A 24,104-nucleotide genomic window follows, 5' to 3' on the forward strand; every position below is an offset into this window, starting at 1 on the left:
CTGTGAGCTCTTCCCTCAACCCTCGGGAGCTGCTGGAGCATCAGTGTAAGTGATCAGATTTCCCGACCATTCTGGCCTTTGGAGAGAAAGTAATAGGAATGAGAATAACTGGATGGTGTCACTAAACTACCAACACTTTCATATTGCCTTGTGCCTTTTTCAGCAGGCTGGCGGTTCTAATCTGCTTGGCTTAAATTATCAGCATTTCCTGAGAGCTGGATAGAGAGGAAGTTGTGGAGGGACTAGCTCTGAAACTATCTGATGTAGAAACTCCATACACCGAACCTAAAAACTGACCGTAGGTACTCGAGTGTTCCTTTCAAGCTGATTCCAAGCCCAAGTTGCCCTCATGGCCTCTTTTCCCCCCTCCCTACTTCACCATGCCTCTTGGTTGCCCTGAGAGTCACACAGGGGCAGGGGGTGGGGCCAAGGAGGGTGAAAATCCTTCGCTGTGCTTCCCCTTTCACTCTCAGATGCTGCCAAGGTCCCTGAAGAGGGAAGACACGAGGAAACAGGTAAAAATTATTTTGCTCTCTTTTGCATTCAGCATGCCGGCACGGAGCAGCTGCTGTGTGCCAGGCACAGTTCTTGGGGCTGGGAGCACAGTGGGGACCCCCCCCTTACCCATGTATCAACAGGATGTAGACCCCCATCTTTGAGCATGCCCTCTGATGGGCTTGTGGAGTCTTCTGAGAATAGGATGGGTCACCAGATGCCCAGGAAGGAAGAATGGACTCAGGGAGGCAGGCTCTGAGATCCTGCAAGGCCCTCAGCAGGCCTATGTCGAGCAGGCCACCATGGGTCTGGGTGGCATGGCCTTATCCTGAGCCTTTGTGCCTAATGCCTATTGTCCCCAGCCTCCACACCCCACCCTGTCTCAGCAGCCTTCCGATTCCAGGTCTAAGGTCCCACTTCTTATGTCCCAGCGACTGCCTGGAGCTGCTGGGGGCGAGCACGTAGCTCTGCTCTGAGAAGTGCCCTCTCCCCCTCATCCTGGTGTTCTCAAGGCATTCCCCCATGAAGGTGCGGCTGGCGGCTGGCGGCACAAGGGGCACAACGGTCCGGCTACTGGAGGCTGGTCTTTGCCTCAGAGAATGGAATCTAGCCCTTGCCACAGCTCTTGTGGAAACCCAAAGGGGACCCGCAGCGCATCCCTCAAAACGCTGACCCTGCAGCCCTGCCGAGTTTCTCACGGGAAATGTAAAATCGGTTCCATGGCTAAAGAAGCATGGGCAACGTACTGCACCGTACTGTGCTCTGGCCCCCGTGTCGGCAGATGTGTGATGCACACACAGCTGATTATAAGGGACCAGAAAGACCCACGGTAAAGAATTCTGTTTACCTTCTTCACCCAGCTTTTCTCAAGTGGACGTGGCCTTGAAGGTGTTTTTGCGTGTAGCTCTGTTAGCACCTGCAGAGCCGGTGTCACTTCTACCTGGAGAGTCTGTCCCAGTTCAGACCCCTCACCCCTAACCCAAGCCCGAGCCCCGGCCAGGCCAGCACAGACACTACGCCTGGGGACAGACCCCTCCTTCCTACTCAGCAAGCAGCCTAGCTTCCCCCACGCCTCCGGGTACCAGCCACCCAACAGCATTTGGCATGAGCCATGCAGCCTGAGGAGATAAACAGCCCCAGGGGGTGAGGGGTGTTTGATGCGTGGGAAATGTTGGCAGGGCAGGTGGGAGGGGTGCAGGTCTGCCCTGAGACCGGAGACACACTCTGTCACACATCCTGCTAACTCCAGAGGGACCAGCACGGAGGGGCCCAGTCATGCAAATTGGGGCTTAAATTTAACTCTATGTAAATGTAACTCTATGTAAAAGTCTAATAAGGTGGCACACAAACTCACTGATCAGAGAGGGACAGATGCGCAGGGCTGCAAACTGGGGGCCCTTGGACTGCCTTCAGCCCGCAGACTGGCCAGCACCGTGTTTGCTTGTTTGTTTGTTTGTTGATGAAAGCAGGACATTTCACAGGAAAATCCAGCTTATTTCTCTTAAAGCACTGGAAGATCAGGCAGTGCTGAGCTCACATTCCCACTTAGCAACAATTGGTTGGGACTGGGACAGTCATTGTCTTTACCCAAGGCATGACCTTTGTTCCCACCTGGTTGATTTATGTTTTCTACCCAGCCCCCAGGAGTATCTGAGTGGGACCCTTGGACCACATTCTCCGAAGTCCTTCCAGACCCCTCTAAATGCTCTCCTGGCATCACACTTAATTGTTAGTTTTAGAGTTATTTTGCTCCTGGTCTTTAAAAATCAAGTTTTGATCATGGCTCTCCCCCATATAAGAACCTTCACTAGTTGCCTCAAGGTGAGCTTCAAGTTACCCCAGGCCTGGAATTCAAGGCACTCAGGAGTCTGGTGCCACTCAAAGCCTGAGAGCTGGGCAGGAAGTTTGTAAAATTATGGATGGATGGATGGATGGATGGATAGAAGGATGAACGGATGGATGGATGGATGGATAGAAGGATGGATGGAAGGATGGATGGAAGAAAGGAAGGAGGGCTAGAAAGAGAGACAGGCTAGTCTTACAGAGTTCTTAGGCTGAGAGAATAGACATGACATACCCACAAAAGGCCCCATGAACATCCAGAATTCACAGCCTGCAAGGCAAGCAGCCATGGTTCTCCTGGGATCAGGGAAGAGGGGTTGGAGTTTGGTGGGTGAGCAAGAAAAGCCATCTGAAAGAAGCAAGTGACCAGATGGCTCAAAGACAACTCTTCCCGGCCCAGGCTCCTGCCCAGACACAGCACCATGCATCTCCTCGGCCCCTCGTTCCTGCTCCTTGGTAAGGACTGTGGCCTAGGCTTGGGTTCTGGGAGTCTGTGGGAGCTAGAGGAGGAGGAAAGCTCTGGAGCAAAGAGTAAGTATTGGGGAGGAGGGGACAGGCAGGGTATGTGTGTGTGTGCCTTCCTCTCTCTCTCTGTCTTTAGAGGGGATTCTTTATTCATTTGAAAGCTCTTTATGCCCCTCAATAATGTTTTTTGATCACTGTGGTGGGTTCCAGAATACTTGGCCTTCTCTGACTCATCTCAATGGAAGTTTGAGCACCCCCACACCCTCTACACCTGGGATGGGGCCTGTGTCTGGATTCCCTGTGACTACAAAATTCCAGGGAGTAGACAAATGCTGGAAAACCTGACCCTGTACCACAACTATCACTATGACGAGACCCGCAAGGACTTCAGTGGGACCATCCTGTACGATACCGCGAAGGCTGGGAAGACTCTGCCTCACCGGGAAAGGGTTCAATTCCTGGGAGACAAAAAGTCCAACTGCACCATACACATCCACCCTGTGTCCGTCAATGACAGTGGCTGGCTTGGGCTGAGAGTGACAACGAAGAATGACAAATGGATGGAGAAAATAGACCTCAACGTCTCTGGTAAGGCCCTGGGGGATGGGGTTCTCTGCCTCGGTTTCGGGCAAGAAGGGAGGTGGAAAACACCCAGCCCCTGGGACGGGGTGGCAAGCCAGGCCGGAGGTGCCAGTGAGTGAGCGGGCAGCACAAGATAATGGGGCTGGGGTTGGGGTTGGGGCCAGAGCTCTGGTCTCCCCTCGGGCCTCCCACCTGCCACTCAATGCCCGCCCATTCCGGAATCTGGGTTCCAGGTGGCCTGATTTTTGACGAGAAGATGGAAATGTGGATTTTCAAGCAAAATCTCCCAATGCCTTAATGTTGGTGATTAATTCTAATTAGGCCTTCGTGGCTAAATGAGACACATGTAGGGGATGAATCAAGCACGGGCCCGGGGCCTCCACCCCACAGCCTGTGTCTTCCGTGGTGGTGGGGAAGGTGGCGGGGGGGGGGGGGGGTCTAAGCAGCTACATGGGGGTGAGAGCTGTGGTTTCAGACCTGTCACCTCAGGGTGGCCCAGCCCCGGGGAGAGCTGGAGACACACAGGCCCACTAACGGCACCCACTGAAGGAGCGCCACTCTGGAGGTCTCCAGTGTGGAGGCCATTACAAACGCAGGCTTGTCGGCAAAGCCAAGAAAGGCGTGGGGACCTAAACTGGTAACATTCATTTGGGATGGGGGAGCCATGTCAAAAATGTTTAGAGAGCAAACATCAGGGAGGGGGCACGAGATACGTATGAAATACAATACGGGATTCCTCAGGAGCGGCGGCATTCACAAGAGAGAGTGTTTCTGCCGAGCAAAAGTGATTCAAAGCAGAGAAAGGCGGCCAGGAGAGAGGTGCAGAGGCGGAAGGGACCGGCGAGGGGCTCCTGAGGGGTTACCTGGGGCTGTAAAGGCAGGTGTGCGAGGTTGGCACACGGGCCCTTGCTCTCCCAGACCCCCAGCACGGCCCCCTACTCTTTTGCAGAGACGCCTCTCTCACCTCACATCCAGCTCCCTCCAGAAATCCAGGAGTCCCAGGAAGTCACTCTGACCTGCTCGCTGAATTTCTCCTGTCCTGGGTACCAGATCCAGCTGAAGTGGTCCCTGGAGGAGCCTGCTGTCACCTCCACCCTCCTGACCACCAAGACCGTGTCCACACAGAGCAAGCTCACCTTCCAGCCGCAGTGGACTCACCACGGCAAGAATCTTTCCTGCCAGCTCTGGGACCCCCGAGCAGAGCGGATACTCTCCGAGGAAAGCGTGGGGCTGGATGTGAAGCGTGAGTGTCCCCCAGGGCCCCCCGGGGAAGGACGAGGGTCTTGTCTCTTCTCTTCCGGCCCTCGAGGGCACCAAGGGTGCCAGGCACCTACACAGAAGGAAACAGGCATCAGGGCTGCATGCTCTCCACCCCCCCCTCCAGCCCCCGACACCCCCACCCCCACCCCACCCCCGTTATCAAGCCCCAGTGTTTCAGGGAACGGATTCATCTTAGCATCTGCTTTGGTCTATCTAACAGAATAAAATACTTGAATATCCTCGAGCCATGACATGAAGTTGAGATCACGTGGTTACACGGGAGGGGGAGGTGGTAGGCGGGGTAAGAGGCGGTTTCACATCATTGTTCGCGCCTCATTCATTCATTCATCCAATAAATATTTACTGGGTGCCTCCCAGGTGCCAGGCCCTGTTCTGGCGGTGAGCAAACTTCTTGCCCACTTGGAGCTGGCATGGCAGTGGGGAAGACAAACAGGAAACAGAGTAACAAGGAAACAGAGAACTTAACTGTAGGCAGGGATAAGTGTAGTGGGGGCCAATAAAGCCGGGCAAGGGCAGAGGGAGGGAGGGATAGAGGCTTCTCTGAGGAAGGTGAACCTGAGGGAAGGGAAAGACTGGGGCACGCAGATGTTTATTTGCGAGAAGATTCCAGAAAGAGGAAAGAGCGAGGACGAGAGCCTCGAGGTAGGAGCTCGGTGTGCCTGCGGCAGAGCAGGGGGCCCAGCGGGAGGAAAGGAGGGCCAAGGGCAGATCTCATGGGCTGCAGCAGGGTTTGGGGTTGTATTCTGAGCGTGGAATCCACACAATGGTTTCAAGCAGGGGAGTAACAAAGTCCGAGCGACAGTGTTAGGAAGGCTGCTGGTTGCCCGGTGACTAGAACTTTGGAGAGCCGGGGGCGTGCGTAGAGCAGAGACAAGTTAGGAGTCTGTGAGAGTCACCTGGATGCTGGGGCCAGCCCACCCCCCGTGGACGAGGGTCACGCGAGTGGCCGCACACACGCACACACTATGTTTAACTGCCGCTTTATCAGAATCAAAGCCCTGCAACTTCCCACCACGATACACCCTCTGAGAGGTCCCACCCCCTCTCCCACTGTGCCCCCTGCTCCTCTAGATGCCCCAAAGTTGAAGATTGAGGCCACCCCCAGAGAAGCCATCGTAACAGAGGGAGAGTCTGTGACCATGACGTGCCAGGTCCTCAGCAGCAACCCCAGCTACCAGAATATAGCCTGGCTCAAGGATGGGACCCTGCTGAGGGAGCAGGAAACACTCACGCTGACTCTGTCCACTGTGACCAAGGAGATGAGTGGGAAGTACCAGTGTGAGGCCTCCAATGAAATAGGCTCAGGACAGTCGGAAGAAGTGGACCTTCAAGTATATTGTGAGCCTCCTGGGAGCTGGGAGGGGGGCAGGCAGGGAGTTAGCAGGGGGTGGAACCAAGGCCCTTGAGAGGTGAGCAAGGGAGGCCCTGGCTCACCTCCCTCCTCTGCCTCTGCGGGCTTTTTCCAGATGCTCCGGAATCTTCCAGGGTTGAGATCCTCCCCTCACCAGCTAAGGAGGGAAATAAAGTACAGATGACTTGTGTGTCACCGGCCAATCCTCCTCCAACAAATTACACCTGGTATCACGATAAGAAAAAAGTACCCGGAAGGACAAGCAAGACCTTCCAGATCCCAGCGGTCCTCCTCGGGCACGCTGGGTATTATTCCTGCTTGGCCGAAAACAGCCTTGGTACTGGACAAGTTGGCGGGGAAGCTGAGTTAGATGTCCAGTGTGAGTAGTCACAGGGCTTCTGGGTTCTAGAGGGAGAAGGAGGAAGGGAAATGGAGCACAGGGGATTCCTGGGTCCTCGAATGGGTGGCAAGCAGAGGCCGGGGTCTCTCAACGGGTAAGCCCCTGGGGTGGGTGCCTCGCTGTCGTCCCCCGTTGTACACCCAGCGCCAGAACACGGTCTGGCTCGCGGTAGGTGCTCGGTAGATGTTTGTCGAATGAACGAAAGCAAGATGCCAGGGCCCCATGAGGGACACGGAGACTCGGCATCACGAGGCAGTGGCTGAGCCCCAGGAGGGGGCCTGATGTGTCGGAGGAGAACTGGAGCAAAATGTCTTGTTACCTCCCCATCGGAGGTCGGACCCTGTTTAACACAGTGAATCGTGTCAGTGAGTCGAGCCCAGGACAGAGAGGATCCATAGGTTTGATCCTCGGACCCTGGGAGGTCAGAGTCTGAGCCAGATACTCTGATGGGGACGCTCCAATCCCAAACATCTAGACAGCGTGTGACCCAGCGGCAGTGGCGTTTACTAAGCATTTGCTCTGCCCTGGCTGCTTCAGTTCATTTCGTCCTCGCAATGATCCTACAAGGTTAGGTACTCCTAGGACCCCACCTGATGGATAAGTAAACTGAGTCCCGCGGCCCACGATCACTCAGGTCCAAGTCACGGCGTCTGCCAGTCTGGCTCCAGAGCTGTGCTTCTCCCCCAGTGAACACCCGCACCGCAGCGAACTGACTCTGTGCCCCCCGCCCACGCGGAGGCCCGCAAACAGCGCGCCTCTGTCTCCCACGCACCACGCGTTCTCTGCTGGAGCTCTGCTCTGAGCATCATCCTGCCTCAAACCGGGGCCAGGCCAAATGGCCGGGGTTTCTGTCCTCACACAGATGCAAGAGGGAAGCACAAGGCTTCCTTTGGTTAATTTAGGAACTGTGTGAATGCGGGGGAGGGGTGGGGGAGAGGGAGGCGCCGGGAAAGGTAGAGACGGACAGCTGACTTTCCCTCGCCCATCTCTCTGGTTTTCTCCCAGATCCTCCCAAGGAGGTAACCACAGTGATTCAAAACCCCGCACCGATTCGAGAAGGAGACAATGTGACCCTGTCCTGTAACTACAATTCCAGTAATCCCGAAGTTACCCGATACGAATGGAACTTCCAAGGCTCCTGGAAAAAACCATTACGCGAGGTGCTGATAATTGAGAAAGTTTCCTGGGACGCCAGACCAATCTCCTGTGCAGCCTGCAACCAGTGGTGTTCGTGGGCTCCCTCTGTCAGCCTGGATGTCCTGTGTGAGTGAGCGGGCAAGGGGATCGGAGAGGTGGGCCAGCTGGGGTATGGGCTCTAAGGGGGAGGGGACTGGGGCCTGGGCCAGAACCTTCACAGAGAACTGAGGGCTGAACGTCTGGCCTCGGGGCCCAGGGGAGAGGAAGTCCTGGGGACAAGAAGAGGGAAAGGGGCCCAAGAGGTCAGCCTGACCCTTGAGGCCCTTGCTCTCCAGATGCCCCAAGAGATGTCAGGGTCCAGCAGATCAGCCCCCCTTCTGACATTCATTCCGGGCACCGAGTCCTCCTTGGATGTAACTTCTCAAGTAGCCGCCCCAGAGACGTCCGCTTCTTCTGGAAGAAAAATGGAATCTTTCTGAAGGAGGGAAGAGAACTGACCTTTGACGCCATCTCTCCAGAAGATGCTGGCAATTACAACTGCTTGGTCAACAACTCCGTAGGACAGACCATGTCTGAGGCCAGGATCCTCCAAGTGCTGTGTGAGTGGCTGGAGCTGGCGACAGACAGAAGAGCAGGTGGCCGGCTACCTGGATCCTGATTTCGCTTCTCCTTATAGATGCACCGAGGAGGCTGCGTGTGTCCATCGGCCCAAAGGACCAAGTGATGGAGGGGAAGAAGGCAGTCCTGACATGTGAGGGTGACGCCAACCCTCCCATCTTCCAGTATAGCTGGTTTGACTGGAAAAACCAAAACCTCCAGCATTACGATCAGATGCTGAGATTGGATCCCGTGAAGGTCCAGCACTCAGGAGCCTATCGGTGCCAGGCCATCAACCGGCTGGGCATGGGCCAGTCGACCCCCAGCACCCTCACTGTCTACTGTAAGGCTCCTTCCCTCTTCTTCTCTGACCCCTCTTTCTCCTTCCTTCCCCCGCCCCAGTCCTGGGGGGCAACCTGGTGCATCACTCCCAGGCACCCCCCCCCTTGGCCCCCCACACTCACCTGTCTTCCCCCGTTCTCCCCGTCACTCCTGACTCTCTCTAGGAGGGCTCCCTCTCAGGCTGCCCCCCGCCTTCCAGACACCCTGAGCTCTTACTGGGTCCCTCTCTGTCTCTCTCTGTCTCACCCTTGATAGGCTGCTTCTTTTTCTCTTTTGGGATTTTAGCTTTTTTTTTTTTTAAGACAAGGTAAAGCTAAAACAGCACGAGGGGGTAAATGGTAGCAAGACCCCTCGCCCTCCTTTCTCCCTGAGAACTTGACCCTCTCCCTGAAGGCCCTCACTCCCGGCGGCTGGTTGCTTCTCTTCACAGAGCTGTTCTACACGCACAAGACGCTTAAGTAGATCTAGGCCTATACACCCTTCGTCACGCAAATCGTGAGAGAGCCCACACATTGCCCTGGATGTTCTTTTGTTTCCCCACGTAACAATACCACTTGGAGACTGTTCTCTATCCGCGCATGTAGAGCGTGTCTGAAGGGTCTGGAAACAATAGGGAAGATATTTAATTTGTTTATTGTGCTTTTGCAGATTAAACTTGGAGCCATGGTTTTAAATTTAGAGGACCATGCCCTGCAAAGCTGGATGCTGAGGGGAGACAGCCTGAGCAACACTTATTTGGAAATGCAGCGTACTGTATAAAAACCTGTTTCTGGGGTCTCCACTTTGCAGACACCCCGGAGACCTGCCTCTTTCCTTCAGGGCTGCCTTGTCAGTGTATTCCCATGCATGGAAGCACTCAGTGCCTTCCCTACGGCCTTGTGTCGTCTCCGGCTCTGGGCTCCCAGGAAGGACAGTGGCAGGATAAATTTCTACATGGCATTGCTACGTCAAAGAACAAGTGATTTCACGTTCTGATAAGTAAGGCCAAGCGGTAGCCTTTACTGCGTACTCTGTGTGTGCACCGGTGTCTGTCACAAGACAGGTGTTTCCCAGGAGAGTCAGCCCTTTCCTCCTCATGGGGCCCAGAAGGCAGGGACTGGCTTCTCCCTTCCTCTGCATCACATCCCCTGCGTGTGGAAGGGGAGTCTGGAAGGCAAGGACAGCGGCCATGCAGAGAGGTTGAGGATTCCTTCCAGGCGGATGCTGCAGGCCAGAGGTTATCGGAGAGATGCAGTGTCACCAACTCATGGTCGCTCTTCCCCCCACCAGACAGCCCAGAGACCATCGGCAGGCGAGTGGCCGTGGGAGTGGGGTTCTGCCTGGCCGCCCTCCTCCTGGCCTTCTGGGGAGTCAAGCTTCAGAAAAGGTGAGCAACTCCCAAGGCCCGTCTCTCCCTGATTCCTTCCCTGGAGTGACTCCCGTTAGCCATCCTGTCGACCCCGCATGCCCGACTCCACGGGGTTCTGTTCCCATCCCCCTGAGCCTCACCGAGCGGGATTTTGTTTCTTAGCTGGAAGAAGATACGGAGCCAGCAGGGGCTCCAGGAAAATTCCAGTGGGCAGAGCTTCTTTGTGAGGAATAAAAAGGTAGGACATGGGAGAAAGATGAAATGGAGGGCAGACCTTAAAGTCAAGCGGAGACAAAGTGAAGATGGGATGCAAGGAGCACCGTGGGGAGGCGTGGGGGTCAGAGGTCAGGGGAGGGGGTCTTGGCGGAGAATGGAGTGGTGAGAGCCGAGACCCCGTCTCTCTCCCAGGTTCGAAGGGCCCCGCTCTCCGAAGACCCTCACTCCCTGGGGTGCTACAATCCGGTGATGGAAGATGCCATCAGTTACGCGACTTTGCGCTTTCCTGTCAGTGACGCTGACGCACCAATAACTGGGTACTGAGTGAGGGTCCTGGGAGGGAGGAATGGCTCGTGTCCTTTCTGCCCTCTTTGTGCCCGGCACGGGAGCCAGGCCCTGCTCTGGGGTGCTCTCAGGGTCTAAGGGAGCTGGAAGTAGGAGGGGAGTTCGTGCGAAATACTTCATCTGCGGCCATCCACCTGCCCTCCCTCTCAGAGACGCAGGGACCCCAGAGACAGAGGGACCTTCCCCAAACAGGGACGACACGGTCACTTACTCCGTGGTGCAGAAGCATCGAGTGGTAAGAGGGCGGGGCTGTGGGAGGTGAGGGTGGGGGAGGTGGGGGACCTGGCCTCAGCTGTGACTCCCAGGAGGGAGGGACTCGGTGGCCTCAGTGGGGGCCAGGGCTGCTGGTGGGAGGGGTGCTCAGGCACAGGTGTCAGAGCCAGGGTAGCGCCTCCCAGTCGGAGACGCAGACCGCGGCCGGTGTGTGGACAGGAGGACCACCGGGTGGAGCCAAGGAGAGGACAGGCAGGGAATGCAGACGGGGGGGGGGGGGGGGGGGGGGGGGGGGGGGCGGGGGGCTGGCGACCGGGAGGCCAACCTTACACCCCGTGGCTTTTGCAGGGAGACTATGAGAACGTGGTTCCAGAGAGTCCGGAAGACGAGGGGATACATTACTCCGAGCTGGTTCATCTTGGGATTGGGGAGCGGCCTCTGGCCCAGGAAATGGTGGAATACGTGACCCTCAAGCACTGAGGAGCCAAACCCGCCGAAGCAGAGGCGAGGCGCCAGGGGACCGCAGGGGCCAGGCCCCGCCCCTGCTGCTCAGCAGGCCCCAGCCTCCCCTCCACACACACTCGCAGGCACACTCGCACGGTTACTGAAACCCCAGCCAGTGCACAGAACCTCGTGCGTCGCCCAGAGACAGCCTTCCTTCTCAACGCTGGGGGCCCTGGCCCTCCCAAAGGCCTGCTCCTGGCCCGCTCTCCTTTCCACCCAGAAAGTCATCTAAACACCTAGCCTGCACCGTACAGCGCCCCCCCCACACCCCTCCCCCGCCATCTGCCACCACCCATCCCCAGCTGGCCGTGTCCCTGCTGGGATCGGCTTGTTACTATACTTTTTTCTTCCCCTCTCCATCCCTTTGGCCCCCTTACCTCTGCTCTGAAAGTCCCCTCACTAATTCTATGCCTAATGTCTGCCTCTGAGGCAAAGCCCAGGGAAGGAGGGACAGAAATGAGGGAGAAAGACTTGCTGGCCCGCTGGTTGCTCCTCCACGTGTCAGCCAGGCATTCCATGTGGAGAGGATTACGCTGCTGAGCCCCACGCCTCAGGGGTCTTGTGGTCTGAGACACACGCTGGTGTGGACAGACGTGTCACAAACACAGAGCTGCACAATAAAAACAGCTCGGATACCACATCAAAGAACCCGTGCCTATGGAGTCAGGGTGAGGACGGGGAGATGAAGAGGGCATCATGGGGCCTGGGGAGAAGGCAAAGGAGTCAAGGTAACCTTAGGACCGAATCAGCGGATTGGGGAGTCTGTTGTCTTGTTGCAAACGGTACACTGGCCCGGCAGGCAGACAAGTGCGAGTCTGAGTCTTGACTCTTCTGCTTGCCCAGCTGAGTGATCTTGGGCAAGTTCACCAAGTTTATCTGAGTCTCAGTTTCCTCATCTGTAAAATGGAGGTGCCACTACCTACCGTGCAGGCGGTTCAAGGGAGGAAGTGAAAGGGGCACCTGGGTGGCTCGGTCGGTTAAGGGTCCAACTTCGGCTCAGGTCATGATCTCTCGGTTCGTGGGTCCAAGCCCTGCATAGGGCTCCGTGCTGCTGGATTGGACCCTGGAGCCTGCTTCAGATTCTGTGTCTCCCTCTCTCTCTGCCCCTCCCCCAGTCGTGCGCACGCTCTCTCTCTCTCTCTCTGTCTCTCTCTCTCCAAAATAAACAAACTTAAAAAAAAGAGAGAGGAAGTGAGGTACAATCAGACGTATGCTGGAGTCACCTTGTAAGAAACTTAACACAATAGCCAAAAGTCCCTAAAAAACCAAATTCCCATCTTGTTTGCATCTCTTGAAGAATGTAAGAAGGGGAAGCCAATTCATCACTCACAGCTGTTCTCAAAAGTGACCCTGCCAAGTTCGGTCAACAGCCACAGTTGCCCAAGAACTTCTCGAAGGCCAGTCGCCTTGAGAAACCTCACGACGTTTCTTTCACCTATCGTCACTGCCGCCAGTTCCCTATTATGTTCACGAATTCTGACTTTTCCAGTTAGGTCCTTCCAGCTTCCCCTCCGCTTCTCAGTTCCCACCTTTCTCTGCCTGTTCTTTTAGAAGCAGAACCAGGTGTCTAATCAGTCAGCAAGAAGATGCAAACTCCTGGCCTGTGGTGGGTGCTCCAAAAGTTCCACCTTCCTTCCCTGCCCTGCCTTCCCATCCGCTCAATACCAGAATGTTCTCTGAGGAGATGATTTTTTTTTTTAATGTTTATTTATTTTGAAAGAGAGCGAGCGAGAGAGAAAGTGTGAATGGGGGGGAGGGGCAGAGAGAGAGAGAGAGAGAGAGAATCCCAAGCAGGATCAATCTCACGACCTTGAGATCATGACCTGAGGGGAAATCAAGAGTCAGATGCTTAACTGAGCCACCCAGGTGCCCTTGAGAAAGACCACGTTCTGGTCATCCTTGAAGTTGCGGCACAATGAGGCATTGATTTCCCCCATCAACTCACTTTGTCCCCAGTGTGATTTCTCGTGAGCCCCGTTAGCATTTCTGGAGGAAGGAGAGACTGCAAGAATTATTTAAGTGAGAGGGTTTCTGTATCAAGAATGAGGTCCAGTATCATTCAACCATTCAACCATTTATTCAGCAAATATTTACTGAGCACCTGTCAATGCATCCAACACAGACCAGTTATTGGGGGACAAAAAAGATACGACATCACCCCAATCTTGGGGATCTCTAATCTAGGGTGCCCAAAAGGTTTTAGGGCAGGGTCCCCTCAAAGGACTAAAGGTGGCCCTGAACCTGAGGAGGCCTGTACAGGCCCCCTGGCAACCAGCGGGTGTCTCCTCATTCCGTCCGAGTACGGCGGTTGACGGAAACCTATTTCGTGGCCAGCTGACTGAGAGATGTGGCTGTCACCAGGCGGTGCTGAGGTGTGCATGGCAGGTGACCAGGAAGCTCTGAAGCCGGGACTCCAGGATCCAGGCGGCCCTCCACCCAGCCCCGGGCCTCACTGTCCTCCCAGGGCCCAGACAACTGGTCACTCGTTCAGTTACCGAGCCCCTACTATGTACGCGACAAGCAGTGGACGAGGCAGACAGACATCTTCACCCTCACTGACCGACGTGCCAGCAGGGGAGCTAGCGAATCTGATGTCGCAGGGTCTTGAGTGTTAGAATTAACACAAGATGAAGGCAGAGAGCCTGGAGCAGGGGAGGGGCCCATGTGGAGAGGGTCTGAGGAATGCCCTCCTCAGAGGCGATGCGGGCAGAGACCTGAACCGCCAGGTGGGCAGGGCCGAAGTAGAGCTCTTGATAATCCCATGTCTCCCTTCACGCCCTGCTTTCCTCCTCTCCAAAGGCTTGTCATGGGAGAGGAAATGGCCCTCCTTCTGATTTTTCCTTGGTTCTGTCAGCTTCCCAAAGACAAAATAACAAACAACAGGTGGCAAATTCTTCTACACCCCCAGGGAGGTGCTGGACCACATATGTAGGACATGGACAGGAGGCGTTAGTGACTGAAGTCCGGAAAGGGAATTCGATCATTTCTTTGGAGGCGATTGCCAGGGGGAGGCTCACGCCATCCAGGCCTTAGTGAGTGCCGCCCAGGGTCCCTCCCAGTGCCCCAGAGACAGGCAGTGTGGGGACCGCAGCCCAGCACTTCAGCGCCACCAAATGAGGCTCGTCCCTTGCCTGTCCTCCTCCCCGCTCCTGCCAACGCCAGAAGAAAGGGTCAGAAACTACAGTCATCAAGCCAGAAGGGAGAGGAGAGGGAAAACAGAGAAGCCCTCTCCTCCCAAAATGTGCCCACAGCCTGTGTGGGTCCAGGGAGGGCAGAGGAAACACCTTGAAATGATTAATTCATTTTCCCACATATCAGTCCCCAGACACGGTGTGGGCCACCAAAGTTTTTATCTACGAGTGAGCCCAAAAGGCTGGGGCCTGCCCACGGGCTCACCCAGGAGGAGAGAAGCCAGTGCCCACAGCGGGTCTGAACAAGCCGTGGTCTGGTCGTACCCCAACAACCCTGCTCCTTTAAGGGACTAGCTACACACTCCTCACGCTGCCTAGAAAAAGCCCTCATTGCTGTCCCCTTCCTGTGTCTGCATCAGCTGTTTGGACCCTCACCTCCTGGCCTCTGCTCCTGCCTGAGATGCCCCATTAGCTGCTCAGCCAGGCTGCTGGTGCCTCAAGCTAATGGCCCTGCCGCCCCGCCCTCCTCTCCCTTCCGGTTCACTGCCCATCCTGGACACCCTCCCTCAGGCCATCGAGGGGGACTCCTGAGCCTCAGAGACATCTGGCAGCACCAAGAGGTGAGTCCCTCTTTCTGTGGCTCCTCTCCCCACGGCGGTTATTCCCCAGACCCCCCAGTTTACCTGCTTAGGATGCTCCCTGAGGTTGGTCAAGGTCATTCTCTGTGGCACTGATGGGACCCGACTTGCCCTGGCTCTGCCCTGGCGCCCCGCCTCGCCTGCCCTTTACCACAGCCTTCACCTTACCCAAATCCTGACAACCCCCCCCCCCACTCCACTGTCTGCGGGGCAGGCTCTCCACGGTCCTGGGGGGTGTGGGGGGCAGCTGCTTCTCTTCCCAGGGAATTAGGGGAGAGGGGTGGACTCAGGAGACTTAGTCCTAGGAAAAACACACACACGGTGGGACCCGGCTCTAATTTTCTACCCTTTCTCTCCCCAGTCTCAGAAATCAGGAGGCTCTCCCTCCGATGGGACCTGCACGCTTCCATGGTGTTTTAAGAGAGGATACGGTGGGAAGAAAGCAGAGGACTGAGGGCTAGCAGTCCTCGCTCCTCACTCGGGCTCACCTGCTAACTGGAGCCGCTTCTCTCCGTGGGCCTCCCTCATTGAGACAGTTGATATCTCACAGGACGGCTTCTAATACCCTAGCAGTCTGTGATCCCAGGAGCCCCCGATCCCCCCACCCCTCCACAGGCCTAGCCGAGGCTGGGGAGCGAGTGGAGGTCAGGAGCGTGGAGACCAGCCCTGGCCCCATGGACCTGCCCCCGCAGCTCTCCTTCGCCCTCTACGTGGCCGCCTTTGCACTGGGCTTCCCACTCAACGCCCTGGCCATTGGGGGCGCCGTGTCCCATGCCCGGCTCCGCCTCACCCCCAGCCTTGTCTATGCCCTCCACCTAGGCTGCTCTGACCTCCTGCTGGCAGCCTCTCTGCCCCTGAAGGCGGTGGAGGCCCTGGCCTTGGGCGCCTGGCCTCTGCCGGCCTCGCTCTGTCCTGCCTTTGCCCTGGCCCACTTTGCTCCGCTCTATGCTGGCGGGGGCTTCCTGGCTGCCTTGAGTGTCGGCCGCTACCTGGGGGCTGCCTTCCCCTTGGGGTACCAAGCTGCCCGGAGGCCGCGTTATTCCTGGGGTGTGTGTGTGGCCATATGGGCCCTTGTCCTCTGTCACCTGGGGCTGGTCTTTGGGTTGGAGGCTCCAGGAGGCTGGACAGACAATACCAACAGCTCCCTGGGCATCAACACGCCCGTGAACGGCTCTCCGGTCTGCCTGGAGGCCTGGGACCCGGCCTCAGCGGGCCCTGCTCGCCTCAGCCTTTCTCTCCTGCTCTTCTTCCTCCCCCTGACCATCACAGCCTTCTGTTACGTGGGCTGCCTCCGGGCACTGGCCCGGTCAGGCCTGAGCCACAGACGGAAGCTGAGGGCAGCCTGGGTGGCCGGCGGGGCTCTGCTCACACTGCTGCTCTGCTTAGGGCCTTACAACGCCTCCAACGTGGCTGCCTTCCTGCACCCCGACACGGGGGGCCACTGGCGGAAACTGGGGCTCATCACGGGTGCCTGGAGTGTGGTGCTCAACCCGTTGGTGACTGGCTACCTGGGAGGAGGTGCCGGCCGGGCGACAAGTGTGGCGAGAACGAAAGGAGGGACGTCCCAGAAGCAGCAGCCGCCGCTGGAGAGAAGGGGCATGGAGCAGGGGAGGCCGGCTGCTCTCGCAGGCCCCTGATGGAGACTGCGCCGAAGGAACTGCAGGGCGGCCTTGCCTGGAAGCACCCTTGGAACCGCTTATGGGAAGAACTGAGCCTGGCCGAAGACCGCATCCCAGGGGAGGGAAGACGGAGGCCAGGGGCCAGGTCACAGGAGGAAGGTAAGCTTGCCTCCGCATACATCAGCGTGACTCCCCACCTCTGCCTGTCCCTCTTCTCCGCGCGCCCACCTGCCAATGCTGTAGAAATTCTCTTCCAGTCTAGAGGAAATGCCACACTGATGATACGTTCGGGGGGATGCTGTTCCCCACTCATCCCCTAGGAAAGAATATTTTAGTTTCTGAACAAGAGAAGAGGCAGGAGGCAAGATACTGACACTGTTACGCCGCTTGGCACTCACAAGAGGGCAGCACTGGAACTGTGAACAGGAAGTTGGTAGGAAAAGACGCCTCCGCAGGGAGAGAAAATACTAGAGAAAATACACACCACGAAGAGTCCCTAACAAATAGAGTCTCTGATATGGGACAGTCACCACGGCGAGTGCTTTACAAGTGGTGTCCCATTTCATACTCACACAATCCTTTGGTTTGGCTACGCAGCTGCCGTACAGATGGGCAGGTTGTTCACTGCACGGGAGTGCCAGGCAGACGGACAAACATCGACTAAAGTCTAGCCTGTGCTGTGCTCACCGATCCATGTGCCCGGCATGGGACTACTTCCATCCAGAGAAAGAAGCACGTTATTCTAACTTGAACAAAGATATCACCCACTCCTCAAGCAGGGCGCCTCGGTGGAGGGCGCTACCACCTGGAGTGGGGTGCCTTTTCCTAATTTGTACAAAGGCGCCCCTTAAGTTGGCTATGGTCCCGGAGCCAAGTATTATTATCATCTTCATTTTTGCAGGATTAAGGAATTGTCCTGAGGCTCTACAGTAAGGAAGGGGTGGACGCATGATGCGATCCTTCAAGGCAGGACCCCCGAGGGTCAGGGGACATATGAAAGAACTTGAGGTATTGGTGTGAACGCCTGTCCTTGTGGTCCACTTTGCAAAGGCAAACAGTGGCACCCTGAACCCGTGAGAGCAGGGAGAGGAGAGTGGTCATGGAGGAGACAAACATCTGGGCACCTGCTCTGATGAGGCAAGATGCGGGAAGCAGACTTGTTCCTCTAAAGGCGATCACGCCGCGAGCATAGCCTATGCCACAGAACGGGTAGCTGCATGCCTGGCGTGCACGCGCTGGTTTATACAAGCTACCTCTTTTTATGCGTCAGTGTCTACAAGGGCAAGGGATTTCATTTGCTCATCTGCCCCCAGCACCTTAGAAGGGAGCTTGGCACGTAGCAGCAGGTTCTCAGGAAGTGTCTGCCGAACAAATGAATGCTCGCAAGAGCCTTCCAAAGAAAATTTCATTATCTGTTTTACATGAAAACAGACCAGAGAAGTTACATAACTTGCCCGGAGCTCCGCAGAAGCAAGAAACCAGTTTATTCCCTGCACAGCGGTGACAGCAGAGAATTTCAGTAGAAGCCCGAACTCCTGAGCACAAGCGGCCTCACTGCCCCTTCCCATAAAGCCAGGGACGCTCTCTCCCACCGCTCTGGAGCTCCAACTGGTGCTGGGCCATTTGTCCCAGAGAATTGTGCCTCCTCCATTTGGCGGTGGAATTTAGTTCCTCCCGAGGGTCCACGATGCCCCACGTGATCCGCCCCCCAGCACCCTGGTGACCCCCACCCCGTCAGCCCTAAGCCTTCTAGAGGCACCCCCCCAGCAGATTAGCCTGTGCACCCGCCTTTCTGTTTGCCTGAAGGGCCTCCCCAGTGGTTCTCTGCCTCTGTTAGTCTGTCCTACCCTAGACCTCACCACCACCAGACCCACGGCAGCAACATCTTTGTTTTGCTCACCATTTTTTTTTTAATTTTTTTAACGTTTATTTATTTTTGAGACAGGGAGAGACAGCATGAATGGGGGAGGGGCAGAGAGAGAGGGAGACACAGAATCGGAAACAGGCTCCAGGCTCTGAGCTGTCAGCACAGAGCCCGACGCGGGGCTCAAACTCACGGACCGCGAGATCGTGACCTGAGCCGAAGTCGGATGCTTAACCGACTGAGCCACCCAGGCGCCCCTGCTCACCATTTTTAACAACTTACTTGAGATAAAATTTACGTATCATAAAATTCACCCATTTCAAGTGCACACGTCAAGGGTTTTTAGTACACTCACTAAGGCTTGCAACCATCACTATAATCCAGGTTCGAACACGGTCGTCACCCCAGTAAGAGCCCTCCTGCTCGTTTACAGCTGATTCCATTTCCCCCTACGTCCCCAGGCAACCGGCAATCGACTTTCTACTTTCTGTCTCCATAAAGTCGCCTATCTTGGACAATTCATATAAATGGAAACATACGATATATGGTCTTTTATGTCTGGCTTGTTTCACGTGGCATAATGTTTTTGAGCTTCACCCATATTCTGGGCGTTTCATTCCTTCCTATTGCCAAAGAGTATTCCATCGCGTGGATATGCCACGTGGTGGATCCGTTCGCCAGCTGATGGGCCACCAGGGGATGTTTCTACTTTGGGGCCATTATGAACATTGCTTAAGTAGATACCTATTAGTGGAGCTGGGTCACTTGGCAGATTTACGTGAACTGTTTCAAGAAACTGCTTCCCAAAGGCACCCTACAATTTTATATTTTTACCAGCAAAGTATGAGGACTCTCATTCCTCCACATCCTCCCCACCACTTGGTATTATCTAATTTTTTGCTTATGGCCATCCCAGCGGGTACAGAATGGTATCTCATTATGTTCCATAAATATTTGAATGAATACATAAAGAAGAAGTCTCTGAAGCTGGACAGAGCTTCAGTTTGAACCCTGCTGGTGATGCTTAACAGGCTGCAGCAGTGAGTCACCTCCCCACTGTGAGGCGAAGGGCAGGTTGGCGATGCCCTCAGAAGCAGAGTGCCTGCCACGGATTACGTGCCCCCTCAATCATCATTATCATTATTAGTGCTGTTGTTATTCCCATCACCCCAGAGACAAGCCCACACCCATGACTGCGATGTTGGCAGCTAATATCTGTTAGTACTTACCATAACATGCCCGCTTCCCTTCTCAGCACTCGACAGGCAGTAGCAATGCCTTAATCTAACAAAACCCTACGAAATTGGTACTGTGATTATCCCTGCTTTGCAGACGAGAAAGCAGAGATTGAGAGTTTGGGTCACTTGCCCCAAATCCCAGAGTTAGTGACGGAGCCGGCATCGCACCCGGGCTCTGGCTCCGGAGCACGGGCCCTCCATCACTGCGTCGTGCTTCCTGCCCTTACAAGGCAAGTTGGACGACCGCCATTCCAGAGAAGCAGATACAATTCAAGTGGAGGATCAGGGAGGGGAAGATGAGGTCGGCTCGGGGCTGGGTAGAGCATCCCCTCTGAGGCAGCCGGAGAGCACGCCGCGGTGGAATTTGCTCCTCATTTTGCATACTCGCGCGGTGCTGGTGATGGAGCAAAAGGCGTCTTTTGTGCGATTGCCCAACGGTGAATGAGGTCATCTGTCTTTATCAGTTCTGCCAGATAAATAGCTAACTATATTTCTCTAGAGGAGCCGGCGAGGTGCTGGGGCAAAAGCATTTGGGTTCTCAAATAAGCAGGTGAGCACGGGGCTCTGGGGGGTCTGGAGGGGGAGCCTCGGCGCTTGCTTTTCTCGGGGAAGGGACAGGCGACAGGGTATGACCAGGAAGACAGGCAGGCTGACGCTGCTGAGGAAAGCATCAGGGGGGCAATGAGGGAGTCGGGGCGGTGACAGTGTTCCCTGCCAACGGTCGAGATGCCGTCGGCATGGGGCACCAAGGTCCCCACCCAGACTGCCACCTCCATCCGCCTCTTTCTCCAGTGGCCATCACCATGGACACCAGCCCGGACCGGTCCTTCTTCCCCGGCAATCACTGGCTCTACTTCTCCGTGTACCTCTTCACCTTCCTCGTGGGGCTCCCCCTCAACCTGGCGGCCCTGGTGATCTTCGTGGGCAAGCTGCGGCGCCGCCCAGTGGCTGTGGACGTGCTCTTGCTCAACCTGACGCTCTCAGACCTGCTCCTGCTGCTCTTCCTGCCCTTCCGCATGGTGGAGGCGGCCAACGGCATGCGCTGGCCCCTGCCCTTCATCTTCTGCCCCCTCTCCGGATCCCTCTTCTTCACCACCCTCTACCTCACCTCCCTCTTCCTGGCAGCTGTGAGCATCGAACGCTTCCTCAGCGTGGCCTACCCGCTGTGGTACAAGGCCCGGCCGAGGCCGGGACAGGCCGGCCTGGTCAGCGGGGCCTGCTGGCTCCTGGCTGCCGCTCACTGCAGCGTGGTCTACGTGATGGAATTCTCCGGGAAGGCCACCAATGGCACCTGCTACCTGGAGTTCCAGAAGGACCAGCTGGCGATTCTCCTGCCCGTCAGGCTGGAGATGGCTGTGGTCCTTTTTGGGGTGCCCCTGCTCATCACCATCTACTGCTACAGCCACCTGGTGTGGGTGCTCAGCAGAGGCACCAACCACCGGCGGCAGAGGAGGGTGGTTGGGCTCGTGGTGGCCACGCTGCTCAACTTCCTCGTCTGCTTTGGGCCCTACAACGTGTCCCACGTCGTGGGTTACATCCAGGGTGAAAGCCCGGCGTGGAGAAGTTACGTGCTGCTCCTCAGCACCTTGAACTCCTGCGTCGACCCGCTTGTCTACTACTTTTCATCCTCTGGGTTTCAGGCTGACTTTCAGGGGCTGCTGAGGAGGCTGACGGGGGCCTGGGGCCCTTGGAGGCAGGAGGACAGCAAGCAACTGAAGGACAAGAATGAGGAGGGGGGCAGCCGGGGGAGCTGTCCAACGTAGAGAACAGAAGGGAGACTCCTGGAGGGCTGTGGAGCAGGCTGGGCTGCCAAGGGGCCTGGCGGGGGCTCTCGTAGCTCAAGTCGGGCAGGACCGGGGAGCAGGGGGCTGGGGACTGACGTGACTGAGCACCAGGCTGTGCTCACCCAAGCCCAGGTCTCGGTCTCACCCAACTGCCCTCGCTTCCCATCCCCTGCCTCCTAGGGATTCAGCCCTGGGAAACAGGAGGAGGGCGGGCACCAGAGAAGCGGGAGCCCCCACGGCCAGCTCCTGGGCTTTCCTTAAGGTGACGGAGGAGGAATCGACAGCAGTGACGAAGGCCTGAGAGGTGTGCCAGGCAGTGGAAGAAGCCACCCTTCAGAGCTGTTCCTACCCAGCAGGGTGAGAGTGGGGACACAGGCCAGGCTTCAGGGAGCATCCTGCTCTCACAGAAGGTTCCCATTGTTCAGTAAATTCAGACTTTTAGGGACATTTATGAAAAATTACAGTAGAAAAATTACCAATAAATTTGGTAGCAAGCAAAAGAGAACGGTCTTTCCTTATTCTTTTTTTTTTTTTTTTTTTTTTTTTTTGCTTATGATGTATCTGCATCAGGTGGGATTGATGGATGGAAGGATAAAACACCCAGACTCCAGCGGGAAAGGGCTAAACCATAGGATGCCTAGATGTCGGGAGAGGATCCAGGTTGGAGGCATAAAAATACCAGCTCACTTAGGGGAAGGACTTGGCCTGACCCATTATCTTCTTCGATAACCCTGTGGCAGGTACTGTTATTAAATGAGCAAATGAGAATAACTCACTTTACACACGAGGGAATGGGCCTAGGCAGGTGAAGCCTTCTACCTGAGATCCTACAGCCAGTAAGTGACTGAAGCAGGACTGGAGGCTGGAATTAGCCGACTTGGAGTCCCGTGCCCCTCACCCACTCTGCTCTCCTGACTCCAGCTGCGTATCATCCGTATGATGCCATATGGATGATGCCTAGTCTGGCTTCCAGAGCCAGTGAGCCAGTGTGGCCCGGACAAATGTAAACAGGCCACGAGGAAAACTGGAACTACATGCAAAGCAGCTCAGCTCTCTTCGTTGCTAAGTCCTCTTCCCCTATTCTTTATTAGAAACCCACTTGAAAAAATAAATTAGTCAGCACAGTTGACTTCAAAGATAGATGCATACTCTTAGCTATTTTTAGCGAGATGTGACCATTTAGTAAGTTTGCCTTTCTCCCTGAGGAGTGGTGCATGAGAAACAGTCGGTTAGAGCCTCCTCACCCAGCAAGGCAACCAGAGACACGTGGGCACGTGTTGGCACTCACTTGGCCTTAGTTCAAAAACATTTGTTGTGCACCCACAGTGTGCAGGTGGCTGGGCTGAGAACCGTGTGCAGGTGGCTGGGCTGAGAACGGCAAGGACTTTTAATATTAAGCGTCTGCTTTCTTGCTGGGGTTAAGGTCGCTGGAGAATGAGGGCTGGCTGTGGGTGAGGGATTGGGTTTCGGGTGGAAGGAGAAAGCCATCATCTCGGTGCAGAGATGAAGGCCTGAGCTGTCTCTCTGACCTGTGAGTCACCTTCTGTCCCAAGGAACTCAGTCCCTGGTGGAAGCTAAGAAGTTAATATAAATATGAGTCTACGTGGTTCAGAAAGGGAACAAGGGGGACAGGGAGTCCTGCGACTCCAAAACTGGTAACAAGGACCCAACTGGGGACAAAAAGGAGTTGGAAACTCCACATTCTAGAGAGAGCCATGAACAATAGGAGCCTGACCCTTTTCTCAGGGTTTATCATGAAGAATAAGAGGCAGCTTAGAGGGCTTTGCTGCTTCCAACCATCACCCAGCACTACCCCCTCCCCAGTCTGTATAAGCAAAAGGCTAGGGGTGGGGAGGGTGAAAGGTCACCAGACGCTGGGGCCATTGTCTGGGTGGTGGTGAGGGGACTGCGGTAGTGTTTTCCAGATTTTGCAGAAGCCAAGGGAAAGGGCTGTTCAGGGAAGAATGGAAGGTGTATCCTGGGACTAAAGCAGAGAAACGAGACTGGCAGACAGAGGGCGTGGGAGCACGTGTGTGAGTGACGAGCATCGTGCCCTCTCACCGGTTGGCAGAGCAAGCATGTGGGGGGCCCCCAAGGGGGAGGTGGAAATTCTGGGGATGCCAGAAGAGGTCAAGCCAGCTTGGATCTCCCAAGACAGCGGTCAGAAGAACACAGTTCTAGCTGCAAAAGAGAGCCAGTAATTGGGCACCTGACTCACAATGGACACCAAAAGCTACTCAATATTTAGCTACAGCACTGTTTCTCAAACTTCTTTGTATCTCTGTCCTCTCAAGGAGCCTTTTTGGATATTTTTCCCTATTCAGCACCTTACTCTTCCCTGCCTGTGAAACTTTAATACAACAGACACACTCTATACCTACTCCTGTGTGTGCATGGCCCTTTGGAAAGCCACAAACCATTGCTTCCTTGGAACTAATTTTCGCCTCTCTGGGGGGCAATGTTGGCCCTGCTGAGAATCCATGAGCTAGAGAACCCATCCCACAGAGTGATAAAGCCTGTCTCACTCAACCGTAGCCCCGTGAGGTGAAGTTTATTATCCTTCTGGAGCAAAGGAGACCCCATTCCAGAGGAAGCATGGGCGTCTCACAAGAGAAGAGACAGGGCTAGTGTAGAATTTGGGGTAAGGGGACTGTTTAGGTGAAGTTTCAGTGAAGCAGTGCTTGCCAGGCTCTGAGCTAAGCAGGCCTGTAT

The 24,104-nt window shown here is 55.7% G+C and overlaps 3 protein-coding genes and 1 long non-coding RNA gene across 9 annotated transcripts; 3 read left to right on the forward strand and 1 right to left on the reverse strand.

Moving 5' to 3' along the window:
• Window positions 1-413: 413 nt before the first annotated feature.
• On the forward strand, window positions 414-11,766 carry CD22 (CD22 molecule). Of its 6 annotated transcripts, none has more exons than XM_027044689.2 (14): window positions 414-515; window positions 2,738-2,793; window positions 3,013-3,390; window positions 4,334-4,627; window positions 5,737-6,003; window positions 6,132-6,395; window positions 7,422-7,679; window positions 7,889-8,152; window positions 8,230-8,493; window positions 9,762-9,858; window positions 10,003-10,078; window positions 10,249-10,373; window positions 10,552-10,636; window positions 10,963-11,766. In XM_027044689.2, the coding sequence occupies exons 2-14, from the start codon at window positions 2,760-2,762 to the stop codon at window positions 11,092-11,094; spliced, it is 2,538 nt and encodes an 845-aa protein (XP_026900490.1). In that variant the 5' UTR covers window positions 414-515; window positions 2,738-2,759; the 3' UTR covers window positions 11,095-11,766. The 6 variants fall into 6 exon arrangements, with proteins under 6 accessions (XP_026900490.1, XP_026900493.1, XP_026900489.1 ...); XM_027044688.2 differs by having other exon boundaries at window positions 429-515; window positions 2,738-2,868; XM_027044690.2 differs by lacking the exon at window positions 5,737-6,003 and having other exon boundaries at window positions 429-515; window positions 2,738-2,868.
• LOC113595341 (uncharacterized) lies at window positions 3,282-8,587 on the reverse strand. The gene is made up of 4 exons (XR_003415837.2): window positions 7,528-8,587; window positions 6,100-6,173; window positions 5,897-6,019; window positions 3,282-4,714 (listed from the first exon to the last, which is right to left on the reverse strand). It is a non-coding gene; the product is annotated as an uncharacterized LOC113595341 (long non-coding RNA).
• A 3,486-nt stretch (window positions 11,767-15,252) lies between the features above and the next one.
• Window positions 15,253-18,350, forward strand: FFAR1 (free fatty acid receptor 1). Its single transcript, XM_015071983.3, has one exon. The coding sequence runs from the start codon at window positions 15,562-15,564 to the stop codon at window positions 16,522-16,524; it is 963 nt and encodes a 320-aa protein (XP_014927469.2). The 5' UTR covers window positions 15,253-15,561; the 3' UTR covers window positions 16,525-18,350.
• On the forward strand, window positions 16,556-21,892 carry FFAR3 (free fatty acid receptor 3). Its single transcript, XM_015071982.3, is given in 3 exon segments — window positions 16,556-16,665; window positions 20,401-21,341; window positions 21,344-21,892. Coding segments are annotated over 2 exon segments (1,032 nt in total). The 5' UTR covers window positions 16,556-16,665; window positions 20,401-20,411; the 3' UTR covers window positions 21,446-21,892.
• The last annotated feature ends 2,212 nt before the right edge of the window (window positions 21,893-24,104 follow it).

This window comes from Acinonyx jubatus, chromosome E2 (genome assembly GCF_027475565.1).
Source record: "Acinonyx jubatus isolate Ajub_Pintada_27869175 chromosome E2, VMU_Ajub_asm_v1.0, whole genome shotgun sequence".
Lineage (NCBI taxonomy): Eukaryota > Metazoa > Chordata > Mammalia > Carnivora > Felidae > Acinonyx > Acinonyx jubatus.